General features: G+C 32.0%; 2 protein-coding genes across 2 annotated transcripts; one reads left to right on the forward strand and one right to left on the reverse strand.

Moving 5' to 3' along the window:
- The first annotated feature begins 1,309 nt into the window (after positions 1-1,309).
- Positions 1,310-10,966, forward strand: LOC110106981. Its single transcript, XM_020837096.2, has 4 exons — positions 1,310-1,792; positions 2,312-2,453; positions 10,133-10,226; positions 10,332-10,966. The coding sequence occupies exons 1-4, from the start codon at positions 1,434-1,436 to the stop codon at positions 10,631-10,633; spliced, it is 897 nt and encodes a 298-aa protein (XP_020692755.1). The 5' UTR covers positions 1,310-1,433; the 3' UTR covers positions 10,634-10,966.
- Positions 10,967-11,140: 174 nt separating this feature from the next.
- Positions 11,141-16,718, reverse strand: LOC110107010 (putative beta-glucosidase 41). The gene is made up of 10 exons (XM_028695939.1): positions 16,643-16,718; positions 16,484-16,555; positions 16,061-16,148; positions 15,705-15,960; positions 14,417-14,532; positions 14,120-14,343; positions 13,675-13,706; positions 13,483-13,585; positions 13,299-13,407; positions 11,141-11,526 (listed from the first exon to the last, which is right to left on the reverse strand). Exons 1-10 carry the CDS (start codon positions 16,701-16,703, stop codon positions 11,352-11,354), a joined length of 1,236 nt encoding a protein of 411 aa, XP_028551772.1. The 5' UTR covers positions 16,704-16,718; the 3' UTR covers positions 11,141-11,351.
- Between the last annotated feature and the right edge of the window lie 1,678 nt (positions 16,719-18,396).

Genomic DNA, 18,396 nt, shown 5'->3' on the forward strand with positions numbered 1-18,396 from the left:
AAAATCAAAACTTGATATTTATCAACTACTAAAATCTATCCTCATATGTTTGATTACTCAATCTCATACTTCTACTGTGAAAAATATTTTTCACAATTGATGCCTATTATATTATACTAATGTATTATTTAGTCACGTAAAAATGACCTCATTTATAATATAAAACTCACCCTATAATCATCTCAGTTGGATTAGTTCCCGAAGGATAACATTACACTTAAAATTCACCCAATTTATGTGGATTTAAAATATGCAAAGGATGAACTTTTATGCTATTTCTTAGTAATTACAAAAATACTTTCTATTTATTTTATTTTATATCAAATAAAAATAAAATAAATAAAATTTGTACTCCAATTTTATTTTACACATTCTCCCAAAACATTTAACCAAGCCCTAAATTTCACCAAAACCATAAAATTTACTAGTACTACTAACAAAAAAAAATAATTATTATAATAATGAGTTATGCAGAGGTATAGTGGACTCAAGCAGCTGAGAAATTATTATGTGCGGATGCCGGACACAGCTTTACGTCTGGAGGTGAATTAAGTGCAGCTAGTTCTGTAATATCAGTTCTGCTCCAGGTTCTTCCGGGACGAAGTTGGATCGTCCGGGACGATCGGTACAGGTTTGTTCAGAATTGTGAAGATTGGGCAGTTCGTCCGGGACGAAATGTGGGATCGTCTGGACGAAAATTTTCCAGAGCCCAAGTCGTCCTGAGACGGTAATTAATTTTGTCTGGACGAATATTTTCCAGAGCCCAGATCGTACCGGGACGAAGCGCGATCGTCCAGGACGATCTGAGTATTTTAAAGAGGAAATGAGATATTTTGAAGAGAGAGAAAATAAAAGAAAATATCAGAAATTCCATCCGTGAGAAAAGGAAAAAGAGGAAAAAGGAAAAGTTGATTTCGGGAAGCCGCGGGTCCGTTTTCGTTCGTCGAGACTGTTGAGGATTTTGCTGTACGCAAGGTAAGGCACAATCCGACTTTCTCAATTTTCAGAACCGTCGCTGTTGGCGGTATTTTCTGTCCGAAGTTCGTTTTTGTTAGCGATTTTCGTCATCTTAATTATTCTTTTATTAGCGTATCGATTAGCTGTTAAGAGCCTTCGCTCTAACGTTTCCGACAAAAAGAAGTTCCTTCATGCCCGCTGGAAGGAATGAAATTTTGTTATTGATCAACCTAGCAAATCCTAACCGTTGATTAAGCAGCGATGCTCTTAGATTAGCAATTCCCCGTGTATTTTGATGACTCGTTCACCAATTCCCGATAAGATAATTGTCCTCAAAATTAAATTAAATTATAAATGTGGATAGGGAGATCACCACTGCGCTACGTCCAAATCCCGACGCCTCTCGTACCTCCTCAATCCCTTCCTCGATCTCTAATCGGCATCCTAGGGTTTCATAGGAAAGGAAGCAATTCGAAATGGGCGGTGGAGTCCTTAGAACAGCAGCGAAGGTTGCCTCAACCGGATCTTTCCGCTCTCCGCTCGTCGGTGAGGCTATTCGAAGGGCCGCCAGGCAGCAAGCGTCCTCTTTTGTGCCTGCGGTCGAGCAGGGGCTCAGTGTTCCTAACCTTTCCTCTGGTCCTACACTAAGTGAGACCCCGGCGGTGGCCGTCGCTACCCACTGGCCTGATTGGGAATTTGCTGAGTGGGAGCTCGCTGGAGATACAGAACAAAGCCTTTCATCGGTTGATGTCGCTCCTCGACTGGTTTTCGGTCCCGTCCCCACCCTCGAGGAGGCCAAGGAGGCGACCGCTGATCTGAAAGACGCGCTGGAGAAGTAAGATTTACCGTCCGCTTTCTTTAGTTATTCTTTGTTAATCGTTAGACAAAAGATACATATCTTGAATAGCTTTTAAACATTTGATAGAATTTTTTTTTAATGGAATCTAGTTTCCTGTAAAATTGATGTATTGTACAAGTACCTGGTTTTTGGCAGTTGAAGGTCTTAGGCCTGTTTTGTCTGCTTCATGAAGAATGGAGCTGTCTTTTTTTTCGCTTATATCTTTCAGTATCCCATTTCGTATGATTATTTTTCACGTTGTGTGTCTTGGCCATGTGTAATGCTTACTTTTCGAAATAGGAAATGCTAAAAATTTTTAGATATGCAGAATTTTAATTATGTGAACTTGTTTTAATGCAGAAGTTGGACAAAATATAACATGGCAAACCTGATATGTACTCTTTATTAGCATCACAAGTTTTCTCTTACTTGCAAAATTAGATTCTATATTTTTTTAATCTTTATGGAGTTTAATACCCTTTGTATGTAGTCTTTGATTGTTTTGAGATTTTCCAGAGTATATTTCGTACCTGATCATACCCTGGATTCTCATGGAGGTGGCCAAGAAACAGCCTGTGGTGAAAATGGTACCGTTTCTGCAGTACCGGGACATGTCGTTCAGATGTTTTCTTTGCTGCGAGGAAGCTCTGAAGCTCAGGTTAATGTGGACCTCTCTCTTCTTTTGACTTAGGCTTCATTTGGGACGGCTTTTTTGTTGCTTCTTAAAGTAGCTTTTTAGTAAAAAATTAAAATTTTTGTATTTTTTTACTGAAAAGTGGCTTAAGAAGAGGCAAAAAACCCGTCCCGAACGAAGTCTTAATTGTTGAGGATATAAACTTTTCTTTGTTCCATAGTTTTGCTGACCTTCTTTTAACAAGCAAAATTTTCATTTGTTATGTAATCCTGTAGGTTTTCATTAATTACAGTTAAAGCAGTATGGATTACTTTATAGGAATGAATTGAAAAGAAGAATTCACAATACCAACCCCAAATAGTTGGGATATGTCGAATATTGATTTTATGGACCTCTGAAATTTACTAATGTAGGATTGAAACATTTTTTGTGAGATGCTAGATCAAATAAGAAGCATGCTATATTCTTTTGATTGAAGACGTTGAAGTACTGTTTAATCAGTAATAATCTACACTGCTTTGTTGTTCTAACAAATAAAGCCAGTCAAACAATTAAGATTTTTGTGTCCTGATAGGTTCTGTTTTGTATTCCCTCTAGAATTCTTGCAAGTCTTAAATGCTTTGGTTCCAAATATTTGTTTTCATTATTTTTTTTATCACAAAATTTCAACAACCTATTACTGGTTGCTACTTTTGCTGTTTTTGGTTACGAGTTTTGCTGCTTAATTTCCTTATATCAATTGCATTTGGAAATCACCATTTTTGTTTGACTCTTTATGAAACAATTGAACCACTGTGATTAGAACATGAAATGGAATTCAAAATGGCCAACCATAAGGAATTTTTAAACAGGTCATATATTTTAATTTAGTCCAATTTTATTACCAATATGATTTAACCATTTGAATGACCTTCCCATCTTTCATTCATTTCTTATTTTCCTTCCATTTGGAATTATAAATACATTGACATGTTTGGCAACTAATTAATTGTAATGAAAAAATGTCTCATCTGCAACTCATTAATGGCATTTGCTAATATCTTAATGCAATCCCGTCCTCATTGAATGAAACTAAGCAAAAGGAAAGTTTATTCCTACCTGTTGTCTCCAGCCATCTAGAGCTATTAGATCATATGCTAAAACGGCCTTCAAAATCAGAGTTAGTTGATTTTTAGTTAATCAATGGAGACCTCATTGATGGGATGACTGATTTTATAATAGAATTGATCTCTCCTAGGGCTATTCAAAGAGGAGCCACTATTTCAAATAATTAATCTAAAGTGAAATAATTATCTTAAATGGGGACCACCGACTTAGTACAAACAAATTATTTATCTTATCCATATTTGGTTTAATTGATTGAGTTGGACTACTTTGGTGCACGGGCCATGAATTGAATTTAAGTTAATTTTTAGAATATATCATAATGAAAGATTGCCTACATTATATTATTGCTGGCTTATATTTTTTGTTTTGATTTTACTTCCTTGAAATCCGTCGTAGAGCAGTTCAAATTCTAATTATTTTATAAAACTTTCTATTACTGTATCCCTCCAAGAGATTAAGTAGTAGATATTTCAAGAATGAGCTGTGTTGCTATGTAGACATAACTTTGAGAGAGTCTTTTATCCTCAAAGAAAGGACAATAACTGTCTAAACAAAGAAGAAGGGGGGTATAATTCTCTATATGGTGACATCCTTTCTGTAATGAGGAGTTAGGCTGCGTTCATCTACCCTTCCTCATACTCTGCACTGGATCTTCATCCACACGTTGTAACATTTTTTAGCACTCTTTATAAGTTTCTATTAGATTATAGTTTCTTGTTATCACATATATGAACCACTCTTAAGCAGAATGAGTGATATGAGTCTCAGAATGTGCCGTTATCAGAAACATAAAATGTTTGTGTTATGAATAATGAGCTCAATTATTTTAAAATTACATAAAGAACATTAAATTTTGTGTTGTAATTTTTTTTTATAGTTGTGTAAGTGAGTGTATTTACATTCCTATAATATTTTCATATTATCAAGATTGAAATTTCCTTATTTCAATTCATCGCTATGGTTACTTGGTATTGCATTTGATTTAACTTTCGTTGCTATCTATTTTTTGCGGCTAGGCTAGGTTCCCAGTTTCTATGTCTCTTCTATTGGCTTTCCTTTTCTGCCTTTGTTCCATTTACCACAAGTCTTCTATTGTAGCTGGTGTGGTTTTCTTGCAAAATTGTAGCAACTTTTTTGGATTGTTGCTACTATCACGGGATTGTTGTATAGCATTTGTGATTGGTGGTGACTATTACGGTTTGGTCCTTCGATGGTTCCTTTTTGTTCCATTATTTTTCTTTGAGAATTATAGGCAGAAATATGAGCCATGCCCAAAAAAATGGTCTTTGTTAATAATTTTTTACTTGGATGCACAAATCCGCCTTCTTTTGTGTTTTTGTTCCTTAATCATTTTTGAAAGTTGAAAGTTTTGGGATAGATAATTTCTTTGTACAAGAATAAAACTTGTTTTATCGGTGAATTCTTACCCCATCCCTTTACCCTCATCCTTCTCATCTTCATTTTTCTAATTATTTTGTTATTGATGGAAAGTGACTGGACTTTTATTAAGTTCCACCCATTTTTTTTTCTTTAATGTAAAATTTCATTAATATAAGTGGCTTTTGTGATCCTTAACTTTCTAGTTGCTAATTTCTGGCTGAGTGCAAAAAAACTCTTTCATCTGAATTGGATTGTTTACTTTTGTTCTTTTTATTAAACTTAAAAATATTCGTTTTAAGATTAATAGCTTGTTCATCGTGAAATTTGTATGTTTGTTGCATTTAAATAACATTGTTTGTTATATATGAATTAAAAAGTTTAGGCCCTAGAATATCCTTCATCTGATTTTTCATCAGTGCCTTTGATTGTTTCATGAGGTCAACCAGAAGCGATGCTTAACATTGAGTTCATGTAACAAATAAACAAATAGATAAGATCTTAGAAAATTGAAAATAATAATTAGTTCCGATGATAAGTAGGCATTATTAAATGAGGGAGGGCATGAATCAGCTTAGAGGAAGAACTAGAATTTTATAAATTGCTCATTCTCAATCTAGCAACAATCCTAATGTATATGAACTTGATTTTAATCCTAGAGATGAACATCTTAATTTGAATGTCTTTCCATTAGATTTTAGGAATGTCAATGTTGCAGAAATATTAAAAATTATTACTCTTGTATTGTAATGAGATGTGTGACAATAATAGGTATTATATGCGATTTGGATGATGATATAACTAAGTCAAAGCTGTCTACGTGTGATGGGAAGAATTGGGTTATTTATGTAGAAGAGTTGAATTATGTAAACTGCTCATTCTCAACCTAAGGACTACCCTGATGAACAAGAAATTGATTTCTATCATATAGAAAAACATGTTAATTTGGATAGATGTCAGGAATATCAGCGTGACCAAAATATTAAAAATTACAGTCCTTATATGATAATGAGATGTTTGACAATAATAGGTATTGAATGTGTGCTTTGGATGAAGAAATAATTAAGTAAAGGTCAAAGCATTCTACATTTGATGGGAGGATAGATTCCATGGCTTTTTTATTATGCCAATTTCGTGGATAATCATGTTGAATTAGAAACTATTTGATAAGCTTTATATAAGATTTAAATAGTTAAAATTAAAGGACAAGCTAAAATATGTTGGATACCTGGGAAAAAATTGTGTGAAAGGCTTGGCAAATGAATTATATTAATTTGGGAAAAATGAAAGCCGCACTTAAAGAGAAACATCTTTCATTGTTATACCACTATTATTTGATGATGATTTAAATGCGTTAAAACAAGAAAAAAAATGTTAGTATATGTGAAATAAATTTGAAAAGTTATAATTAATTAATTTTGAATTAGTGGAAAATCCCAATATAAAATTTCCTTGGTCTAGATCAGGTTTAGTGCCTTCTTAAAAAAGAAATGCCACCTATATTTCTTCATTAATTGACAAACTTGTAAATGACTTAAATTTCGGAAAAAAGTTGAAAACTTGTGTGCTTAAAAGGTTTATTATTCATGCTATTAATTTTTCCTTGGTCCTTTTTTGTTATATATTTATGTAAACAGGGCGAGGGTAAGATAAGTTAATTTAAGCTATTTGGTTGCTTTAAAAGGTAAGCTAATATAAGCTTGTGAAGTTGTTTGATGTTTTTTTGGAAAGTTGGGCATAACTTTATGTTTAAGTCATGTGATGGAGTTGTTGTGAGTTGTTAAATTACGAAAAGTTTTGGTAGTAGATCCAAACCAAGCTCCAAATCCTACTCACATGTCACTCTTGATGACTCCAGTTACGTTGGCAACAAAGTTGAAATCATATGGAAGGGGAGAAGAGGTGAAATCGTAAAAGGGGAGAAAAGAAGATCATGGGGAGGGGAGAATTTGAGATAACAACGATGGAATGCTTAGGATCATAAGCGGTTTCCTCGATGTGCTTAGCTTAATACGGCTTATCCTTTTAAATGAAGAATAGTTGTGTTTATCTTAGCCAATCCCAAGATATCGCTGTAAATGGCATTTTGGTACTATATCGAGTTCAAGCTAACTTAAGTTGGTAAATACGCCTAGCAAATATCCCTTTATTTCTAGTACACACAAAGTTAAATGATTGTACCTACTTTATCTAAGGGTAGTAATATTATAATTAACAAAGTTAATAAAAGAAAATATGTTAAAAGTATGTGTAGTTTTTATGAGATATATGATGCATCTATTTCTTGATGATTTTTTTATAACCTTCTATATTGTGATATGAATTCAACTTAACCTGTTTAACTTTAATGAGAAGCAGATGGATTGTTGAAAAATATATTGTTTAGAGGAGCCTTGTAGTTTCAACATTAGTTGCACCTAAGAAAGATAAAATTTGGTGTATATGCCTTAATAATGAAGTAATTAGTAATATCACTAGTTTTAGCCCAAGTGTTGATGATGAAGACATCAAATATTAGTCTTATCCCAAGTGTTCATGATGAAGACCTTTAAATATTGGTTTTTTGTTCATTAGTTGGATGATAGATTTGACATGATAGCTAGGGCAGCGATAATATTTCCATCAGTAATTATGAGCAAGTAGAAGGTTTGAGGAGGCTAATGAAATATCATTTGGATTAACTAATGTATCAAACATTTTTATCATAATTTTGATCATGTTCTTATCCCCTTTATTTACAGTTTACTAGTATATTTTGATAATTTTTGATATATAGTTAGAGTAGAAAATCATCACGTTGTGCATCTTAGAAGAGTTTTTGCAGTTACAAAATATAAATTTTATTTGAATATGAAAAAGTGTAGTTTTATTTCTTGATCGTGATGAAATAAAGACAATGAATGAATGGTGATATTCGATTAATACTCATGATATGAAAGCTTTTATGGTTTGAACTCCTTTTTTAGAAAACTGTTTGACTGATTTAGTACAATTGTAGCTCCTATTGAAATTGTCTTACAAGGAGAAGTTGAGATTTCTTATGAGCAATAAGAGATATTTTAAGCTAGAAGGGATGTTCTATCACTTATTTATTGAAAAATGAAAACAAGGCGAAGTTATTCCAATGATGATTGAGAATTTAATGCATAGTGTACGCTCTTACATCTGGGATACATTATTTGATGCCTGAAAGTTTGTTTTGAATATTAACCATCAAATGTTTGCCTTCATAAAAAATTGGGACGTGGTCATAATAAATGAGTCGAATATCTTAAAAAATATGCTAATCTACCTAAAATTATGCTAAGATAAAAAAAAACTCATTGATGCTTTATGTAGGATACTTATTATTTTATATACAATGTATATAAAAGTGATTGGTTTGGATATGTTAAAAAAGATTATGTTTTAAGATTTTAATAAAATATATGACTTAATAACTAATGAATACCTTACACCTAATAACGAGTTTATAATTAAAGAAGAGTTTATAATTAAAGAAACTTATGTTTTTAAGGGTACTGGTTTATGTATTTACCATTCTTCTTGAGGAGATTTATATAGAATTATTTGTATTTTATTTTTTGTATCACTATTTTGTGTAGTATATCAAATTTGCATGTATAGATATAAGCTGTTGCATTATTCACCAATACTTTATTATATTTCGTCTAGGCTTATAAGCGAATTAGTGCACTTGATGAAAGACTCAATTCTCATTCACATAAGGTTCATTTATATTTATTTATTTATTTAATTGAACAAATTTAACTAAATTAAAAAAAAATTCGTCATTTAAAGGAACAACCTTGAAATATGACCTAATTGTTATTTTATGCTTGCAACCATACTTTAACAAATAGTTCACTAAGTGCTCGATATGTTTATATATCTATTTTTTCATATCAAATGCACTTAAAAAATTATGTATATTATTAGAGGTTTAAGTAGGATAAAAATATCAAACAAATAGCTAGATATATAAAGTAAAACTTTTTAGTATTAATATTTACACTTCACCTAACTATAGCTAGATATACTGAACAAATAACACCTAGTGAATTATGTACTTTTTTAAATTAATTTTTATAAATTTAATTCTAAGAATAAGATTATATGTTTAATTTATTAGCATTAAGCATATAATTTATTAGGCTCAATTACAGGAAGGACAGAAATTTATATAAAGATAATTTTATACATGATATTTAATTTATTTTTTTGGCATGTTAATGTCAATCAAATTTGATAATCATCCGAATGTCATGCTATCTGATCTTTCTAAATAAGGTTTTATTATTTTGGATAATTTTAATGAATAATATATTAAATGATAATATTATATTGCTTGTTGGTGTTATTGCAAAAATTTCCATTACATGTCTTAAGTTCGGATGAAAGGATTGGGGTTTGATTTTATTTATATTGTAAAAGTTATCAAAATTAATGAAAAAATTTCAATTTGAACCTTATTAGTGCCACTGCCAATCCATTCCCTAGAAATGATGCGCCATGATTTAATCTGATGCGAGGACTAGGCAAAGGTTTGCTATGAAATCACTCGTAAGTGACTCATCATTGCTTAAACTGATTGTAGTGAAAATTAGTCGAGTGTTGGCTAACACATCTCAGTGCAAATGCTTGTCATAATTTAACTTGATTTTGGTGAAATCTAGGGGCTTAGCTGTTCTAATACAAACGCTGTAGTTACTATATGGAGTTTAGTTGTTTGATATAAGCATATAAGAGCATTGGTGTTCACAATGATGAGAAAAATTATACATAATATTTATTGGCAAGAAATGAAATGCATAGGGAAGGTTGTAAGTTATTATATATTAAAAAGAGTGTAGAAAATGGATTTGAGGCTTATAGTTGAAAGATTAAACTGTTGAGATAAATAGGATTAGTGAAAAAAAAAATGATTGTGATTAAGTAACTTATGTGTGAGGTCGTTATAAATATCATCTTCCATCAGTGTTTATGCTTATCATGTGTATTTGAATAGAATTTTAAAAATTAATTTTGGGATGATATGGATGAAATATTATATTGCATACTTAAGGAAGAGAAGGAAGATGATTATTGTGGACGATTTTAATGAACTTTGTGGAATTTTTCATTACTGAAATTTTTTTCATTTGATAAATTTAATCTATATTTAAACTCTTATAGAGACCATTCATGTGTAGTCAAGTCATTCCTGCTTTCTTCTGCAGGAGGTGGTTGCTTCACTTGCCGCTGATAAAAATGTCTGGGATGCGGTCATGAATAACGAGAAATTTCTCAAGTTCTGCAATAACCCTTCACCTGGTTAGGAAAAGCATCTTAATATTTTAACTTTTTTTTTTTTTTTTTTTTTTGATCCTTGAACAATTCACCAGATAAGAAGCACATCCATTCTCTGTCTTTATGCAGCGGTAGCTCAAATATATGGGGATCCAGCTGAATCTGTTGCAGAAAACAAGCCCAACTTTTCACCAACTGTAGAAGTGGAAGAAACCTCTAAAGTCTCTTTACTGGATAGCTTCAAGGTTAAAGTTTCGCAGATTGTCAGCTTTATATCTGACTACGTTCAAGATTTCTTTGGGATCTCCAGCCCCTCAGGCGAAACGGTAACAAGTAGCACTGATCATAAATATATCAATATGACACTTGGATCTTCCTTTATGGCATTAGCTGTTGCAACCATTTTGGTGGTTCTGCTTAAGAGAGGATAGTTCTCTTCCATTTTCATATACTCTATATGAATTTGTTGATGCAACTAAGAGAAATGTTTGTTTTTGGCAAACTTTTTCCTTTTAGTTGGAGAACTTGTCGACTAGAAAAACAAATGGAACCTTTCTATGTATATATTTTGGATGGCTTTATCTATTTGTGTATCCTACTAACTGTGTTTTAGTTTGACTTGTATATACATGAATGCATGTTAAATTGTACGTGGGTGGATATTGTCCCTCCCCTCCCTCTGTGTTAGTGGAGAAACCAGCTATTGAGAGCTCTTGTGAATATTTTTTCTTTCTATTTATTGAACTTTTTATTGTTGGTGGATTCTTCTGGAACATTCAGACAAATATGTTTCATCCTTATTTTTTTGTTTTCAGCAGAGAAAATACATATAGAATTCAACATATAACTGACCTCTGAGGTTATTAGTATGATTTAAGCTCTATTTGGGGCGGCTTTCTTTTACTCTTACTGTTTCGTAAAGTAACTTTCGAAAGCAGTTTTTAGAGGTAGTAAGAGAGCCGTCTCAAACGAAGCCTTAAGCTAAAATTCAACATATAACAAGTTATTTCTGCTATTGTCATCATATGGTGGAAAATTTTATAAAATAACTATACAAATTCATTACAATGTATCAATTCTATACTGATTGTTAAAATAATATCAAGCAGAATTATGCTGGTGATCTTTTTGGCCTGTACAATTGAGATATTATTTCTTTGATAGAGCATCTCTAAACCATTGTACTGAAGCTTTTGGTATCCTGGTAAGATTATTTTTGTAGTCTACATAGTAGAGTCCAAATCTTACTGTGTAGCCTGAGTTCCATTCCCAGTTGTCTAGCAATGACCAGACGAAGTAACCTCGAACATCACAGCCATCTTCCCTGCATGTCAATGAAGAAAATTTTAATAATGGATTTATATGTTTTTTATTTGGCTTGTTTGTGTGTTTGATTGCTTTTTTATGGTGAATTTCTATGTTAACAAACAAAATTTTGGTAATTTTCAAGCAGGGATCCTCCATTCAAAGTTTGAACATTTATTTTTCACTTGTGATTATACATTGAATATGAGTAGAAACACGTGGTGTCTGAAAGTGGGAAAATTATTAGGTCCGCTCACCGGACCTAAATTTGCATTCAAATTGGTGCTTTTTTAATGCACTTTTGATGTATTTTTGCAAAATGGCAGCTAATATATAATTTTAATTGCATATTAGTAGCTTTTTTGTTGAGTATTTGTAAAAATAAAGCAAAAGCGTAACAAATATCTTAATTATTGAGTATTTGCTGTCCTTTTGTTGCGCTTTTGCTACGTTTTTCAAATACTTAGTAAAAAGGCAGCAAAAAGACAACTAATATGCAATTAAAATTATGTATTAACTGCCCTTTTAAAAAATACATCAAAAGCGTAGTAAAAGTGCATTAAAAGCGCAAACAATTCGGACGCAAATTATTAGGTCCGGTCAAGCAAATTTAGGTCCGGTGATCGAACCTAATAATTTGCCCTGAAACTGGCCATCAGAAAATCATTTTTAGGTTCTTGTATCTTTGAGGTAAACTTTAAAATACTCCTTATCATTTATACCTGATAACTTAAGCTTAGTTTGGAAATTGGAATAGTCTTCTTATTATTTTATTTTTTAGATTGTAAATATAATTTTATTTGACTATTATTTTTTCTTTGCTTTAAAAAAGTTTTTATATGTAACAATTTTAAAAAGTTATTTTATCTATAGTAACTTCACAAAGCAGTAAAAAGTCATTCCAAATAAAATCTTAGGCTTTGTTTGGGACATTGTTTTATTGTTTCTTAAAACAACTTTTTAATAAAAAATTTAATTAAATTTTTGTACTAAAAATTTACTTTAAGAATTGGTAAAAAAGTCGTCTCAAATGAAGCCTTAGTCTCAAAGACGTTGCTCCTATTTAGGCTTCGTTTGGGACGGCTTTTTTAATGCTTCTTAAAACGGAATTTTAGTACAAAAATTTAAAATTTTGAACAAGAACTCCGTTTTAAGAAGCAGTAAAAAAGCTGTCCCAAACGAAGCCTTAATCACTGGACTATATTAAATTGATTCAAAATGATCTCTTTGAAACGAAATCAGGATTAATTTTGTGTAGTAAATAGATTAAATTGAGATCAATTTTGTATCACAATTATAAGATAAGATATTATTTTGAATCAATTCTGAATAGTTGATGGATTATATTGAAGCAACATGATACTCTAGAATTAAATTGATCATACTAGAATAGTTTTTAGTATTATTTTGAAAATTTTATGCAGTTTTATATGGTATAAACCGTGTAGGAAGAATTCATATTTTGTGTAAACTAGCTATTATAATAATGAACCTTTTATCCCAGTTTCCATACTAACCATCTTACAGTCTTCATAAATTTGATCCAAATGACAAATAAAGCAAAGTATATCTGATTTTTATACACGCAAGTTTTGCTGAACTAAAGTTTTTTAAAGCAGCTTTCGCTTGGGACAGCTTTCTTGTTGTTTTTTAAAGCAATTTTTTAGTATAAAATTTTCTTAAATTAGAGATTTTGTACTAGAAAAATGTCTTAGAAAATAGAAAGAAAACTGTTCCAAACTAAACATTATAATAACAAAGCAAGCAGTCCATATGCCTCACAGAGCTAACCTTATTGCAGCACTTAGATTTGAGAGATATTCCTTATGGTAACTTATCCTTTTATCATCCTTCAGTGCCTTTTCTAGGTTCATAAATGGATTGTTCAGTTCATCCATCCCTGCACCAAAAAAATATTTTCCATAAAATTTGCCTCCCATATATTATACTAAAATTGCAGAATTTGACTTGCTACCATTCTCTGTAATGAAAATGGCTGTATTCTTGTAATTTTCCTTAATATAATTCATCAACTTGCGGATGCCCCAAGGAACTATATACAGCCAACTTGAAGCAGCCTGAAAAAAAAAAAAAAATCTAATTAATACAATTATATTAAGGAAAATTAGATTTTTTTTTTTTTTTAATTTTACAAGTAAGCACTTACCCTTTCACCTATGGCCTTTCCATGCCGAGTTGCTGTTGGGGAGCTATTAGTAAGAAAATGCAGAGAAACTAAAAAAAAAAGAGAGATTTTTATGTATATAACACTTAAAACTATTGAAAATACATATTTAACACCTAAACTTCTATATTTACTAATACACCACCCAAAATCTCTCTTTTAATCAATTCTAACATTCAGTTTAAACCTTCCGTCAAAAATCACTATCAACGGCTGTCTTCCCTGTCAATGGTATCCTTTCACAGTGAATACAAGTATCTCATCGCTTCAATGGAGTGGTAGAACAGAAAGAAAGGGGGATTTTATGTGGTATATTATTAAATATAGAAGTTTAGATGTTAAATATGTATTTTTAATAGTTTTAGGTGTTATGTATGTAAAAATCCAAAAAAAATAACATGAAATTGTTTCATCATCATCATCTTACATGTTTTTATCACAGCAGCATCACCAGAAGCATCTTTCAGTAAAAACTTTCTTATTCTGCTACGATCATTTCGAACATAAGAAGATGTGTAGTGATTTATACCTAGAAAATCTAAGCTACCAGCTAGTAAAATGGACATTTCGTCTGTAAATTTGGGTAGTCTGTTGCTAACAAGTTTCTGCATTGAGTAAGGATAACGCCCATATATTAAGGGATCCAAGAACCTGGAACCAAAATTCATTAGTAATTTTTTCAACAAACAAGTAATTTCCACGATGAAAAAGTTCAAATTTTTACCATCCTAGTTCAAAGTCCATGGCCCTGCGAGCAGCATCAATGTCTTCATCAGCTTCAGATATTGGTTCATACCATCTTGAATCAAGAGAAATGCCAACAGAACCGCCCTGCTGCTTCTGAAAATTACAGTAGAATTTGTCATGGATAATTCATATAGCTTCTGTTTATCTCTGTTTGATTCACAATTTCACATTTGGTGTTTGGTTTCAATGTAGTTAAAAGGAAATTAGATTTTGAAAGGAAATGTTAAGGGGAGCCTTTTTCCATTCACAAATGCCTTCACAATCTTAGGAGAAAAGCCAAAAAAAAAAAAATTATAGAAACATCATTGTGACTCTCATGTCTATTCTGACAAGAAACAAAAAGTCAAATTTTAATCAAATAAATAAGAAAGAATAATACTTTCCCAAATCATTAGGTTGTTTGGGATCACTTTATGTTTTTTTCCCCCTTAATTTTTTGTTTTGCATAAGTTTTAATAAAAAAAAAAACTTTGTGCGAACACCGGACGGTTTGGAGACCAATCAGAACGTGCCACGTCATCCGGTACCGAGCGATACCGAGCACCGACACCGAGCAAAAAAGTGATGTGCGTTCTGGTTGGTCTCTGGACACCGTCGAGGTCTGCACAAAGTAATTTTTCAATATTAAGAGTCAAATTCTCATTTAAATCTAATAAAAAATATCATTTTTAATATTTTACAACCAAGTCTCTCTAGGTCTGTTTCTATCTCTATTAATATATGTCCAATCTAGTACACCTACTCTCATAATCAGGTCATCAAAAAGTAGCTTAAGTTTTGATATAAAATAAAAAATATATTTAGTAAAATTAAATATCTACTATTTTGTTTTTATAAAATATGAAATCATATGATTTACAAGATGATGGCGGCAATTGGCAGGATGACAGAGCAGTCGGAGCTGGAGGTCATAGTTGCTTCTGGTGGTGTTTGTTTTTAAAACACTCAAAACACCTAAAAACTATTTTGAATAATTGTAAAAAGAACTTGATTTATTTTTTAAATAATAATAAATCAATAGCACATAAAACATAAAACCAAAAAAGCAAGTTTGTGTCAAAAAGCCCCTTAACATATACTCGCTTCTAATTCCTTCATAACAAACATAATCTTAGGCTTCATTACGGTTTTTTTACTGCTTCTTAAAGTAGCTTTCTGATAAAAAATAAAAAAATTATACTAAAAAGCTGCTTGAAAATGCAGCAAGAAATTCATTCCAAACAAAGTCTTAATCTCTTTAGTTATAGGAATCTAGGAGGGAATACCTTAAAATGAAGCTTGTAAGCGTGATAAGCAGCAGCATGAGACAAGAGGATATTGTGAGCAACCATATATGGTTCAGTTAATGAATCACCCTTTCTGCACATTATGTGATGTAACAGAGAACATCTTCCTGGAGCTTGTATGCCAAAATCATAACCTTGAAGTGAGAATCCATGGGGTTCATTGAAGGTGATCCAATGCTTCACTCTATCACCAAAAGCTTTGAAGCAGGTGTAAGCATAATGTTCAAAGTCTTCTCTGCATCAAAAATTTACCATCAAGATGATTTCAATGAGTTTTCATTGTTTGTATACTTCATTGATGAGCCAACCATGTAGATTTGGCTTGTTTTTTATACATTATCTGAGCGCTTAGCCAGCCATCGTACTTATTTTCCAGAGCCTGTGGAAGATCCCAATGATATAGAGTTGCAAATGGTTGTATTCCTGAAGAAAGGATAATTTTTTTCTTATGGTTTTACAGCTTACATGAACTATATGCATCTTAAAAAGGGGAAAGAATAATAAATGTTAGAAGTAGAGAACATAAACATAAAATAATACGAGGGACCAGATTTTGAATATTTTGCATATTTATATATTTTTTAATATTTGTAGGGAGAAATTATTCCGTGAAGAGGCCGGACTCAGAACACCGTCCGGAGACCAACTAGAATACGTCACGTCAGCGGTACCGAGCGAATGGATGACGTGACGCATTCTGGTTGGTCTCCAGATAGCGTTCGGCGTCCGCACATAATAATTAATTGTTTGTAGGAGACCTTTTTCAAGTAAAGCATCTATTAGGCTGTTGTAGTATGCTATTCCTTCTGGATTGATATCTCCACTTCCATCTGTCAAGTTGAGCATGTTAGGCCCATTGAATGAATACAACAATTCTAACGGAGAAAAAAAAAAGTAAAAAATTTAGAATTTTTTACTTGGGAATATCCTTGACCAGGAGATGGAGAATCTGTATGCATCCATTCCCATATTTTTCATCAAGTCTACATCACTCTGCACAATTTTGAGTATTAATTCTTCTATCAATATAGTGATTGTGATCCAAAGGATAAACATCATTCCTTTATTGAGAAATGACAATACAAGTACTGCATTACTTGCCTTAAATCTGTGGTACTGATCAACTGCAGTGTTGGCATTGCTGAAGTCTAAAATCTTTCCTGTGTATAGTTTTTCTTTTTTATCATCATAGGTAAAAGATTGTAGCCTTCTTACTTGTATATTGTCTTATCTTACCTGGTCTGCTTGTGAAGGTATCCCATATGCTATCTCCCTTATTCCCCTCATTCACAGCTCCTTCAAACTAAAGCCAGAGCTCGAGCCATAGTAGCAATTAACACTCATCTTCTTCTAAGAATGATCAAATGAAACATAAACATGAAAATATTATTTCACCTGAAAAGCAGAAGAAGCTGTCCCAAATATAAAACCATCAGGAAATTCAGCCCTCGAGATAGCCTCAACACTCTCTAAAACGCCAAAAAGAAGGAAAAATACCAAACTTAAGCTCATCATTTTCTCCCTCCAACTCTTTTGAGTGAAGCATTTGCTTATATAGAATTTGTTATTGGTCCTCTTATGTTTAAAGTTTTTAGAGTCTAAGCAATTGACTTCTACAAGTAGATTGAAAGGGAGTGATGAGAAGTGCTAGAATCTTCAAAGGAAAGTCATCTATAATTTTATATAATATAGAAAGCTAGCCTCTTTTTACTTGGAAGTTGGAATCCTAATTCTGATTAATTTGGATGATGATGAAGGGCTTAATAAAGAAAAACAAGATTGCTCTGATGATGTGTTCAACTGATGAGGATGTAAGTACACATTCTTCTTCATTCTCCTTGCTTTCCGTCATGAAAGTCTCAAAATTTTTAATGTTTTATAGATTCCTTTGATAGAGTTCTAACGTTCTGAGGAGTATATTAGATAAGACAAGTAAGCTTTTGAGTGTGGGAGACCACAGAGGCCCCATACTTGTATGGTCTTGCACGCCAGAGTTATTTTTGGTTGAACAAACTGTTACTTCTCCCACATGATTACTTTTTCTGCTTGAGAATTTGTACTATAAATTCTTTCTATTTGACGCACTGATGCCATTTATGATGAAAAATTAGGTTGTTTAGTAAGTTTATGAAGGTTCGAAGTTCAATTATCGAAAAATTATTATGTGCGGAGTTTGGACGCTCGTGATTAGAGTCTAGATGAATTTATATTGATTCGCTTGATTATGGAGTGCTCGATTAACATTTATGTGCCTTAACGTTATCAAAGTTGAGTGATTTTGGGCTTGTTGATTGCCAAGCCGATTGATTTGAATATAAGTGTGTGAAATCTGGATGTCATTTGGCCCTTCAATTAATATTTCAAAGTTTCCAACTATATTTCATTTTGTTAATCTGGGCTTATTTGGATTTGGATTGGATTATTTTTTGTGTCATTTTGGTTCATATTATTGAGCTGATAAGGTTGATTATAAATTTATTGATTGAAGTTTGGATTGTTTTGAATTTAACTCTAGAAATTTTCAATTCAAAAGTACATCAAGATTCGTATTTGATCAAATCAATTTTTTTAATGACATATTCATTTGCACTTAGAGACGATGCAAAATGACTATGTAAGTGAAAATGTTGGAGTAGCTATAGCGACAAATAAGAGTACTGAGTAAAGAAAG

Source organism: Dendrobium catenatum, unplaced genomic scaffold, assembly GCF_001605985.2.
Source record: "Dendrobium catenatum unplaced genomic scaffold, ASM160598v2 fragScaff_scaffold_716, whole genome shotgun sequence".
Lineage (NCBI taxonomy): Eukaryota > Viridiplantae > Streptophyta > Magnoliopsida > Asparagales > Orchidaceae > Dendrobium > Dendrobium catenatum.

What these genes read in the sequence shown, in the direction of transcription:
- LOC110106981 (XM_020837096.2), top strand. Translation starts at nt 1,434, where the DNA reads ATGGGCGGTGGAGTCCTTAGAACAGCAGCGAAGGTTGCCTCAACCGGA. An exon ending in CTGAAAGACGCGCTGGAGAA is followed by an intron (nt 1,793 to 2,311) that starts GTAAGATTTACC and finishes GAGATTTTCCAG; the next exon opens with AGTATATTTCGTACCTGATC. An exon ending in CTGCAATAACCCTTCACCTG is followed by an intron (nt 10,227 to 10,331) that starts GTTAGGAAAAGC and finishes GTCTTTATGCAG; the next exon opens with CGGTAGCTCAAATATATGGG.
- LOC110107010 (XM_028695939.1), bottom strand. Translation starts at nt 16,703, where the DNA reads ATGAAAAATATGGGAATGGATGCATACAGATTCTCCATCTCCTGGTCA. An exon ending in CTTACAAGCTTCATTTTAAG is followed by an intron (nt 14,533 to 15,704) that starts GTATTCCCTCCT and finishes TGTAATTTTCAG; the next exon opens with AAGCAGCAGGGCGGTTCTGT. An exon ending in GAAAGGCCATAGGTGAAAGG is followed by an intron (nt 13,586 to 13,674) that starts GTAAGTGCTTAC and finishes TTTTTTTTTCAG; the next exon opens with GCTGCTTCAAGTTGGCTGTA.